Below are 11,027 nucleotides of genomic sequence, written 5' to 3' on the forward strand. Positions count from 1 at the left end.
GCAGGGCGGAATGGTAGGGGCGGGAACGGGGCGGGGCTTATAGGGGGAGGCGGGATTACTCGAAAGAATGATTCTGATTAGCCCGGATAGGAGGCCGGGCTGATTCTCGAAGGAGGGGTGTGTTGGAAAGTGGGCGAGGCCAAAGAAAGGGTAGGACGCGTTATTGCAACAGTGAACCCGCCTCTCTGGGTTAGAGTCTTGTCGTTGTACAAATGGGAAAACTGAGGCTCCCGAGGGTGTGGGTCTGCGGAAGACAGGCAGGCGTGCGTCCCTGCCCCGCTTCTGTCAGATCTTCGCGCCCGTCTTGGCTGAGTAGTCGCAAGGCCCCCTGGGAGTCGAAGCCTTCCGCGTTGCCATGGCGCCGGGGGCTGAGAGGACGCCTGGGTCCACTCGGCGGTTTGGCGGGAGGGAGGGGCTTTGCGCAGGCCCCGCCCCCGGCCCCGCCCCGTCTCCATGCGGCCCGTCCCGATTGCGCTGTGGCTGCTCTGGGTCTTGGCCCTGGCCCTCCTCCGTCCCCGGGCTGTGGGGTGGGCCTCGGTCCGAGTCCCCATCTATGTCAGCAGCTGGGCCGTCCGGGTGTCCCAGGGTAACCGGGAGGTCGAGCGCCTGGCACGCAAATTCGGCTTCGTCAACCTGGGGCCGGTGGGTGGGACCGGGATGGACGGGAAGTGGGGGCTTGGAAGGGACTAGACGACCCCAGACCCCGACAAGTGAGAGGGAGCCCACAAGGTCTCCTAAATATCAAGAGCCTCAGCCCACCCCTGCCTCAGCCAAGTTCAGCTTCTGGGACTCCCAGAGAGCACCTGGTGGGGAAGGACAAGAAAGGGGGCTGTTACGGGCCCTCGGGGGCTCCAGCAGGGGAGCCGGGTCCTATCGGTGCGGCCGCTTCCCCACATCCCCAGATCTTCCCTGATGGGCAGTACTTTCACCTGCGGCACCGGGGCGTGGTCCAGCAGTCCCTGACCCCGCACTGGGGCCACCGCCTGCACCTGAAGAAAGACCCCAAGGTGAGCCTGGCCTGGAGGCCACCCTCTCGGGGTCTCAGCCGCCTCCTGGGGCCACTAGCCATCTTCTGTGGTTCTCGTGGTTGTTATGAACAGCTGTGTGCTTTCTGTGGCTCAGACCCACCTGGACCACAAGTCTGGACAGCAGGAGGAGGGAGGGAGACCCAGATACGGAAATCATGGCGCCTGCCAGGGCCTGGTACACAGTGGGCACCTCTTGCCCTTCCCCTCCCTCCTCTGGGTCCCAGGGGCTCTGGTAAGGAGGAACAGATGGCGTGCCTTCCCCACCGTCTAGGACATAGGATGGAGGGAAGGGGATTTTACAACACAGGAATGGGTTCCAAAGAGTAGGAGCCTTAAAGTCACCCAGTGGCCCTCGGGACGCAGTGTCTGGGTGCTCAGAAAGGGGCCTGGGTCCGATCGGGCTGGGCCCTGTCTAGAAAATGCCTGAGATGTCAAGCTGAGGGGTTGAGATGCAGCCTCGGAAGCCCTCGGAGGAAGTGCCTTGAACAGGACTGGACAGCTGCCTGCTTATAGCACCGGGAGGGAAAGCAGTGACCGGTTCCTGATGTGGTTTGCAAGAGAGAAGCCAGGCCTGGCGTGGTAATTCATGCCTGTAATCCCGGCACTTCAGGAGGCCGAGGCAGGCAGATCATTTGAGCTCAGGAGTTTGAGACCAGCCTGACCAACATGGCGAAACCCCGTCTCTACTAAAAATACAAAAATTAACCGGGCATGGTGGTGTGCGCCTGTAGTCCTAGCTACTTGGGGGGCTGAGGTAGGAGAATCGCTTGAACCCGGGAGGCAGAGGTTGCAGTGAGCCAAGATAGCGCCACTGCACTCCAGCCTGGGCGACAGAGCAAGACTTTGTCTCAAAAAAAAAAAAAAGTGATGCAGGAGAGAGAAGGATCTAGAACAGGGATGGGGGAAGGAGTGGAGTGAGGACCTGGGGACCTGCAGTCACCCGGGGCAGCAACAATGCGTCTGTGGACCCAAGGACAGGTGATCCAAAAGCCTCGGTCCCCTCTGACTGCAGACAGAGCCCCAGGCACATGGGGACGCTGGAGAGCAGCCCCCACAAACACGGGGCCCCAGGGCATGGGGCCGCCTCACTCCCTGAACCACGAGGGGCCCCAGGAGCGAGCAGCAGACAGGCCTGACGCACCCTCCGCTCTGCAGGTGCAGTGGTTCCAGCAGCAGACGCTGCGGCGGCGGGTAAAACGCTCTGTGGTGGTGCCCACAGACCCCTGGTTCTCCAAGCAGTGGTACATGGTGAGCGGGCAGCCAGGGTGGGTGGGTGGGGACAGGGCCGCTGGCGCCCTCGACCCCAGGCCCTCACAGGGTCACCACCCTGCCTCCCCCTGCAGAACAGCGAGGCCCAACCAGACCTGAGTGTCCTGCAGGCCTGGGGCCAGGGGCTGTCAGGCCAGGGCATTGTGGTCTCTGTGCTGGACGATGGCATCGAGAAGGACCACCCGGACCTCTGGGCCAACTACGTGAGACCGCGGGTGGCTGGGGGCGAGGGCTGTCCCAGGTGCCGAGACCAGCTCCACCCAAGGACGCCTCCCAGTCCCCTCATATCCCCACCTGTCCCCAGGACCCCCTGGCCAGCTACGACTTTAATGACTACGACCCAGACCCCCAGCCCCGCTACACCCCCAGCGATGAGAACCGGTGAGCAGGGCTCCCACAGCACATGGGGGAAGCCCCAGCACCTGGCAGGGGGATGGAGGCCGTGACGGGAGCCCTTCTTGGCCCTGGCACCAGGCACGGGACCCGCTGTGCTGGGGAGGTGGCCGCGATGGCCAACAATGGCTTCTGTGGTGTGGGGGTCGCTTTCAACGCCCGAATTGGAGGTACCCAGGGTCCCCCAGCGGCACCATTCGGGGACAGAGAGGGAAGGGGGTGAAGCTGGCAGGGAGCTGGGCCCGCAGACCAGGGGAGGAGAACTCGGGAGCCCCCCTGTCACTGCTGGGTGGTGCTAGGGCCCTAGACTCTGAGGCTCAGGGGGGTGCTGAGCCAATACGAATGGTCCCACTCCAGGGAGCAGAGAGAGGGCCCGGGTGGGGCTGGGGAGTGGTGTGGAGTGGCGTGGGGTGGGCTGGGGTGTGGGGAAGGGCAGGGGTGGTGGCAGCGGCCCTCCCGCCCTGGCTCTGCAGGCGTGCGGATGCTGGACGGTACCATCACCGATGTCATCGAGGCCCAGTCGCTGAGCCTGCAGCCACAGCACATCCACATTTACAGCGCCAGCTGGGGCCCCGAGGATGATGGCCGCACGGTGGACGGCCCCGGCATCCTCACCCGCGAAGCCTTCCGGCGTGGCGTGACCAAGGTGAGTGGGAGCCCAAGGAGGGCCAGGGTGGCAGGCCAGGCCGACGCCCCCTCCCCGGCCCTCCTGGTTTCCCAGGGCCGCGGCGGGCTGGGCACGCTCTTCATCTGGGCCTCGGGCAACGGCGGCCTGCACTACGACGACTGCAACTGCGACGGCTACACCAACAGCATCCACACGCTCTCCGTGGGCAGCACCACCCAGCAGGGCCGCGTGCCCTGGTACAGTGAAGCCTGCGCCTCCACCCTCACCACCACCTACAGCAGCGGCGTGGCCACTGACCCCCAGATCGTGAGTGCAGCCGCCCCAACAGGGTCCCCTCCCCAGGCCCAGCCCGGCCTCCTCACCTCCCTCCTGCCCCACCACTGTGACTTAGCACCCTCCAAAAGCTGCTTTGAAAATGCAAATCCAGGCTGGGCACAGTGGCTCATGCCTGTAATCCCAGTACTTTGGGAGGCGGAGGCAGGCGGATCACGAGGTCAGGAGATCGAGACCATCCTGGCTAATACGGTGAAACCCTGTCTCTACTAAAAATACAAAAAATTAGCCAGGCATGGTGGTGGGCGCCTGTAGTCCCAGCTACTTGGGAGGCTGAGGCAGGAGAATGGCGTGAACCCAGGAGATGGAGCTTGCCAGGAGCAGAGATAGGGCTGCTGCACTCCAGCCTGGGCAACAGAGCGAGTTTCCATCTCATAAATAAATAAATAAATAACCCAAATCCAGGCCGAGCACAGTGGCTCGCGCCTGTAATCCTATCACTTTGGCAGACCAAGGTGGGTGGATCACCTGAGGTCAGGAGTTCAGGACCAGCCTAGCCAACATGGCAAAACCTCATCTCTACTAAAAATACAAAAAGAAAAAAAAAAAAATTAGCCACGCATGGTGGCAGGCGGTTGTAATCCCAGCTACTCAGGAGGCTGAGGCAGGAGAACTGCTTGAACCCAGGAGACAGACGTTGCAGGGAGCCGAGATTGCAGCACTGCACTCTATTTTAGGCCACAGAGCTAGACCCTGTCTCAACAAAAAACAAAAACAAAACAAAACAGAAACAAATCCAGACGGGTGCAACAGCTCACTTTGGGAGGCCAAAGTGGGAGAATCACTTTAGCCCAGGGTTTCTTTTCGTTTATTTGTTTTTGAGATGGAGTCTCACTCTGTTGCCCAGGCTGGAGTGTAGGGGCGTGACCTCGGCTCACCGAAACCTCCACCTCCCAGGTTCAAGCGATTCTCATGCCTCAGCCTCTTGAGTAGCTGGGACTACAGACATGTGCCACCATGCCCGGCTGGTTTCTTTTTGTATTATTAGTAGAGAAGGGGTTTCACCATGTTGGCCAGGCTGGTCTCAAACTCCTGACCTCAAGTGGTCCGCCCACCTCAGCCTCCCAAAGTACTGGGATTACAGATGTGAACCACCGTGATCAGCGAGCCCAGGGGTTTGAGACCAGCCTGGGCACCATAGGGAGACCCCATCTCTACAAAAAAATTAAAAAGTTAGGCTGGGACTGATGGCACACATCTGTGGTCCTAGCTACTCGGGAGGCTGTGGTGGGAGGATTGCTCGAGCCCAGAAGGTCAAGGCTACAGTGAGCTATGATCACACCACTGCACTCCACCTGGACAGCAGAGCAAGACCTTGTCTTAAGAAAATAAATACATAGGCCGGGCGCGGTGGCTCAAGCCTGTAATCCCAGCACTTTGGGAGGCCGAGACGGGCGGATCACAAGGTCAGGAGATCGAGACCATCCTGGCTAACACGGTGAAACCCCGTCTCTACTAAAAAAAATACAAAAAAAAACTAGCCGGGCGAGGTGGCGGGCGCCTGTAGTCCCAGCTACTCGGGAGGCTGAGGCAGGAGAATGGCGTGAACCCGGGAGGCGGAGCTTGCAGTGAGCTGAGATCCGGTCACTGCGCTCCAGCCTGGGCGACAGAGCGAGACTCCGTCTCAAAAAAAAACAAAAAACAAAAAGAAAATAAATACATAAATGAAACTCAAATCCAACCAGTCCAATCACAGCCCTCCTGTGGCCCACCAGCGTTCTTGGATGAAACCAGCTCCTGGGCCCCAGCCACCTCTGTGCCCTGTCTCAGCCCCTTGCAGGAAGGTTCCCCCTATTTCTCCAGGCCCCTCCTGCCTCAAATTCTCCTTGGGGAGGCCCCTGTGCCCGATCACTGCCCCTCTTCTGCCCTTGCTGACTCTTCCTTCAGACCCCCACCCGGGGCCACTGCCTCCAGGAAGTCCCCCAGGGCTTTCCCCATCTTATACACTCGCCTCCCAGTGTTTGAGAGTCCCTGTGGCAGTGATGAGCTCCCCTGCAGGGCTCCTCAGGCCAGAACCAGGAGGATCTGGGTCATCTCTCAGGCGCCGGGGCCAGGTACATAGCAAGTGCTTCCCTGAACACCTCCAAACCCAGGTAAGTTTCCTGCCAGGGCTGCCCTGTGGTCCTACTGCTGCCGCCCCATCGCTGACCTGCACATGTCCCAGGCAGGGCCGGCTTCCGGGTATATGACCCAGCAGGTATCTTTTAAGCTCAATCTTTAGTATTTTTCTTTCTTTCTTTCTTTTTTCTTTCCTTTCTTTTCTTTCTTTCTTTTTCTTTCTTTCTCTCTCTCTTTCTCTCCTCTTTTTCTCTCCTTCCTTCCATCCTTTTCTTTCTTTCTTTCTTCAGCATCTCGCTGTCGCCCAGGCTGGAGTGCAGTGGCCCGAACTCGGCTCACTGCAAGCTCCACCTCCTGGGTTCATGCCATTCTCCTGCCTCAGCCTCCTAAGTAGCTGGGTCTACAGGCACCCGCCACCACGCCTGGCTAACTTTTTGTATTTTTAGTAGAGACAGGGTTTCACCGTGTTAGTCTTGATCTCCTGACCTCGTGATCTGCCCGCCTCGGCCTCCCAAAGTGCTGGGATTACAGGTGTGAGCCACCGTGCCTGGCTTTTTTTTTCTTTTGAGATGGAGTCTTGCTCTGTCACCCAGACGGGGTGCAACAGAGTGAAGTGGCATGATCTCGGCTCACTGCAATCTCCGCCTGCCAGGCTCAAGCGATTCTTGTGCCTCAGCCTCCTGAGCAGCTGAGACCACAAGCATGCCACTATGTCCTGCTAATTTCTTTTGTATATTTTGTAGAGACGGCATTTCACCATGTTGGCCAGGCTGGTCTCCAACTCCTGAGCTCAAGCGATCCACCAGCCTCGGCCTCCCAAAGTGCCAGAATTAGCAGGCCACACCACCATGTCTAGCTAATTTTTTTTTTATTTTCAGTAGAGATGGGGTTTCACCATGTTGGCCAGGCTCTTGGTACTTTTTGAGCATAGTCCTTGTTACTTCTTTCTGAACTCAGTCCTTGGAGTCCTTGGTACCTGTTTTCTTTTCTTTTTTTTTTTTTTTTTTTAACTTTTTTGAGACAGAGTCTCACTCTGTCACCCAGGTTGGAGTGCAGTGGTGCAATCTTAGCTCACTGTAACCTCCACCTCCCAAGCTCAAGCGATCCCCCTACCTCAGCCTCCTGAGTTGCTGGGATTACAGGTGCACACTACCACACCCAACTAATTCTTGTATTTTTCCTGTGGAGATGGGGTTTCACCATGTTGCCACAAGCTGGTCTCAAACTCCTGAGCTCAAACAATCTGCCCACCTCAGCCTCCCAAAGTGTTGGGACTACAGGTGTGAGCCACTGTGTGGCCAGTCCTTAGTACTTTTTGACCTCAGTTCTTGGTACTATTTTTTATTTTTTTGAGATGGAGTCTTGCCGTGTTGCCCAGGCTGGAGTGCAATGGTGTGATCTTGACTCACTGCAACCTCCGCCTCCTGGGTTCAAGTGATTCTCCTGCCTCAGCCTCCCGAGTAGCTGGCATTACAGGCGCCTGCCACCATGCCCGGGTAATTTTTTTGTATTTTTAGTAGAGACAAGGTTTCTCCATGTTGACCAGGCTGGTCTCAAACTCCTGACCTCAGGTGATCCACCCACCTCAGCCTCCCAAAGTGCTGGGATGACAGGCCTGAGCCACCGCGCCCGCCCAGTCCTTGGTACTTTTTGAAGAAGGGCTGTATTCTCACTGTGCATGGTCCCCCGAGTCCCGCCCCCCTCTGCCCTCAGGTCACCACGGACCTGCATCACCAATGCACGGACCAGCACACGGGCACCTCGGCCTCAGCTCCACTGGCGGCCGGCATGATCGCGCTAGCGCTGGAGGCCAAGTAGGTGATTGCGGGGCCCCGCCCACCGCCCTCGCCCCCAGGCTCAGCCCCGGGCTCACCCGCTCCCGCCCCCCACAGCCCATTCCTGACGTGGCGAGACATGCAGCACCTGGTGGTCCGCGCGTCCAAGCCGGCGCACCTGCAGGCCGAGGACTGGAGGACCAACGGCGTAGGGCGCCAAGGTGCGGCGGGGCCGGGCGGGGGCGGAGACCCCGGGCCCGCAGGGCGAGTGACAGCCGCCCTTCCGCGCAGTGAGCCATCACTACGGCTACGGGCTGCTGGACGCCGGGCTGCTGGTGGACACCGCCCGCACCTGGCTGCGCACCCAGCCGCAGAGGAAGTGTGCCGTCCGGGTCCAGAACCGCCCCACGTGAGACCCCCTGCGTGCCCCTCCGCTATCACCGCTGGGGGTGTGGGGGACAGGGCTGAGGCCTCAGTTTACCCATCTGTAAAACGAGGGCTGGACCCCGTGACCTCTGAGCCCCGACCTCGCCTGCTGGCCGCCCCCCCACCCCCCAGCAGGCTGCAGGAGGGTCCTCACCCCTCCACCCCCCCAGCCCCATCCTGCCGCTGATCTACATCAGGAAAAACGTGTCGGCCTGCGCTGGCCGCCACAACTCCATCCGCTCGCTGGAGCACGTGCAGGCGCAGCTGACGCTGTCCTACAGCCGGCGCGGAGACCTGGAGATCTCACTCACCAGCCCCATGGGCACGCGCTCCACACTCGTGGCCATACGGTGAGCGGCCCGCGGAGGGGAGGGGCGGCCTCACGCCCTGTGGGTAAACGCTGCCATCTACCCGGAGTGTCCTCACGGCGAGGGGCCAGGCCCACAGGAGTCACACGGCAGCCTAGTGGATGGGACCCCCGAGTCACGCCCCCACCCACACCCAGAGGACGCCCGGCCACCAGCACGTGCGATCAGACACTTCGTGGGGCTCTGCGGGCTTCACAAAGTCATCCCTCTTGACACCCCCACCCCCATCCGCCCTTCTGTCGCAGACCCTTGGACGTCAGCACTGAAGGCTACAACAACTGGGTCTTCATGTCCACCCACTTCTGGGATGAGAACCCACAAGGCGTGTGGACCCTGGGCCTGGAGAACAAGGGCTACTATTTCAACACGGGTGAGGGCGGGGTGGGGCTGTGGTGGGCGGGGCAGGACCATGGTGGGCGGGGCTTGGCTCTCCAACCTCCCCCCAGAGGCTCTGGAGTTAGCCTTGGTGACCCCACTGCACAAGGGGTTCCCAGTGGCCTTCTCCAAGAGAACACGCACACAGTAGGCGTGCAGTCACCCGGGAGATGGTGTGCAGTGACAGGCACACAGTAGGTGTGCAGTGACAGATGCACAGTAGGTGTGTCGTCACCCGCGAGATGTTGGTGTCCAGTGACAGGTGCACAGTAGGCGTGCAATTCCCTGAGACATGTGGACCAGTCTGGGGCCCCGGGTGGCAGCTGCAGGAGAGGGAGCCCGGGGACTACCAGGACCAGGCCGCCAAGAGCCTCCTCCTCCTCTGTGCCCACCCGCGACCCCTGCCCAGGGATGTTGTACCGCTACACGCTGCTGCTCTATGGGACAGCCGAGGACATGACAGCGCGGCCTACAGGCCCCCAGGTGACCAGCAGCGCGTGTGTGCAGCGGGACACTGAGGGGCTGTGCCAGGGTGAGTGCCAGCGCTGCAGGGCCCACTGCTGGGAGGCGGCGGTGGCCACCGTGGGCAGCGTGCATGTGGCCCCGGGTGGGCGGGTGGCGGGCAACAGGCCGCAGGTGGTGAGCTCACGGGTCTTTGCATCCGTGTCCCTGAGCAGTATGTGACGGTGCCGCCTACATCCTGGGACGGCTCTGCCTGGCCTACTGCCCCCCGCGGTTCTTCAACCACACAAGGCTGGTGACTCCCAGGCCTGGGCACACGGCAGCGCTCACGCTGAGGGTCTGCTCCAGCTGCCACTCCTCCTGCTACACCTGCCATGGCGGCTCCCTGAAGGACTGCACCTCCTGTCCCCCATCCTCCACACTGGACCAGCAGCAGGGCTCCTGCGTGGGACCCACCACCCCCGACAGCAGCCCCCGGCTTAGAGATGCTGCCTGCCCCCAGCACCGCTGCCCAGCCTCAGCCATGGTGCTGGGCCTCTTGGCCATGACCCTCGGAGGCCCCGTCCTCTGCAGCATGTCCATGGACCTCCCACCATAGACCTGGCTCTCCCGTGCCAGGGCCACACCCGCCAAACCCCAGGTCCAGCTGCCAGCTGGAACCGGAGTTGTCAGCTCAGAAAGTGACCTTGCCCCCGCCTGGGTCCCTGACAGGCACTGTTGCCCTGCTGCTTCCCCAGGCTGGCCCAGAGGACCAAGCACCAGCCCCTGACGCCCGGCCTGCCAGGCATGGGCCCCGTGGAACCCCGCAGCCTGGGGGGAAGAGAGAGAGAGAAGTTTCCTATGCATTTTGGGTTTGGGTGGGAGTGGGCTGGGGGGAGAGGCTGGAGCACCCCCAGAAGCCAGGGGAAAGTAGGGGGAGAGAAACGTGACACTGTCCGTCTCGGGCACCGCGTCCAACCTCAGAGTTTGCAAATAAAGGTTGCTAGAAGGTGTTCAGTCTGTCGCCTCCTCTGAAGCCAGGTAGGCCCGAGGCCCCAGGGCTCAGGTGGTTTCTGCTTGGGGTCCCCGGACATCAGCCTATGGAGAATGCAGCTGGCCGTGGAGAAGAAGTTTGCCCAGGCCCAGGGACCCCAGGCAGTGGGGGCAGCAGGGAGCGGCGGGGGTTCGGCAGTAATGTCTAACCCCAAAAAATGGCTCACCATGGCCAAGAATCCTCTCCTGCCGTGGTTCCTTTTTGTTGTTGTTGTTGTTGTTGTTGTTTGTTTTGAGACAGGATCTCCGTACGTTGACCAGGCTAGAGTACAGTGGCGCGATTGTAGCTCACTGCGGCCTTGAACCCTAGCCTCAAGCAATCTTCCCTCCTTGTCCTCCCAAAGTTCTGGGATTACAGGCATTAACCACCACTCCTGGCCCTTTCCTTCCTCCCTCCCTCCTTCCCTTCCTTCTTTCCTTCCTTCCTTCCTTCCTCCCTTCCTTCTTTCCTTTCTTCCTTTCCTCTTTCTTTCTCTTTTTCTTTTCCTTTCCTTTCTTCCTTTTTTATTTTCTTTCTTTCTTTCTCCTTCCTTCCTTCCATTCTTCTTTTCTTCTCTTTCCTTCCTTTCTTTCTCTTTTCTCTCTCCCTTTTCTTCCTTCCTTTCTTCTCCTTCCTTCCTTCTTTCCTTTCTCCCTCCCTCCCTCCCTTCCTTCCTTTCCTCTTCCTTTTCCTTTCTCTTTCTTTCTTTCCTCCTTTTCTTTTGCTTTTCTTTCTCTCCTTCCTTCCTTCTATTCTTCCTTCCTTTTCTTTTGTTTCTCTTTTTCTCTCTCCCTTTTCTTCCTTCCTTCCTTCCTCTTTCTTTCCTTTTACTTTTCTTTATTTCTGTCTCTCTTTCCTTCCTTCCTTCCCTTTTCTTCTCCTTCCTTCCTTCTTGTCTTT

The 11,027-nt window shown here is 59.7% G+C and overlaps 1 protein-coding gene across 4 annotated transcripts; it reads left to right on the forward strand.

Annotated features, from left to right (window-relative positions):
* Positions 1-359: 359 nt before the first annotated feature.
* PCSK4 (proprotein convertase subtilisin/kexin type 4) lies at positions 360-10,194 on the forward strand. 4 transcript variants are annotated; one of them, XM_007994622.3, is made up of 15 exons: positions 400-642; positions 903-1,007; positions 2,184-2,276; positions 2,372-2,500; positions 2,602-2,678; positions 2,772-2,860; positions 3,164-3,336; positions 3,412-3,624; positions 7,423-7,523; positions 7,602-7,705; positions 7,776-7,893; positions 8,081-8,260; positions 8,524-8,648; positions 9,063-9,185; positions 9,331-10,194. In XM_007994622.3, the coding sequence occupies exons 1-15, from the start codon at positions 454-456 to the stop codon at positions 9,711-9,713; spliced, it is 2,202 nt and encodes a 733-aa protein (XP_007992813.3). In that variant the 5' UTR covers positions 400-453; the 3' UTR covers positions 9,714-10,194. The 4 variants fall into 4 exon arrangements, with proteins under 4 accessions (XP_072873275.1, XP_072873274.1, XP_072873272.1 ...); XM_073017173.1 differs by lacking the exon at positions 2,772-2,860 and having other exon boundaries at positions 363-642; positions 2,372-2,678; positions 3,164-3,624; positions 9,063-9,136; positions 9,331-9,534; XM_073017171.1 differs by lacking the exon at positions 2,772-2,860 and having other exon boundaries at positions 370-642; positions 2,372-2,678; positions 3,164-3,624.
* The last annotated feature ends 833 nt before the right edge of the window (positions 10,195-11,027 follow it).

This window comes from Chlorocebus sabaeus, chromosome 6 (assembly GCF_047675955.1).
Source record: "Chlorocebus sabaeus isolate Y175 chromosome 6, mChlSab1.0.hap1, whole genome shotgun sequence".
NCBI classification, from domain to species: domain Eukaryota; kingdom Metazoa; phylum Chordata; class Mammalia; order Primates; family Cercopithecidae; genus Chlorocebus; species Chlorocebus sabaeus.

Coding starts and splice junctions, on each gene's coding strand:
- PCSK4 (XM_073017171.1), top strand. CDS start 454: ATGCGGCCCGTCCCGATTGCGCTGTGGCTGCTCTGGGTCTTGGCCCTG. Junction 7,524..7,601: donor GCGCTAGCGCTGGAGGCCAA/GTAGGTGATTGC, acceptor CGCCCCCCACAG/CCCATTCCTGACGTGGCGAG. Junction 7,894..8,080: donor CGGGTCCAGAACCGCCCCAC/GTGAGACCCCCT, acceptor CCACCCCCCCAG/CCCCATCCTGCCGCTGATCT.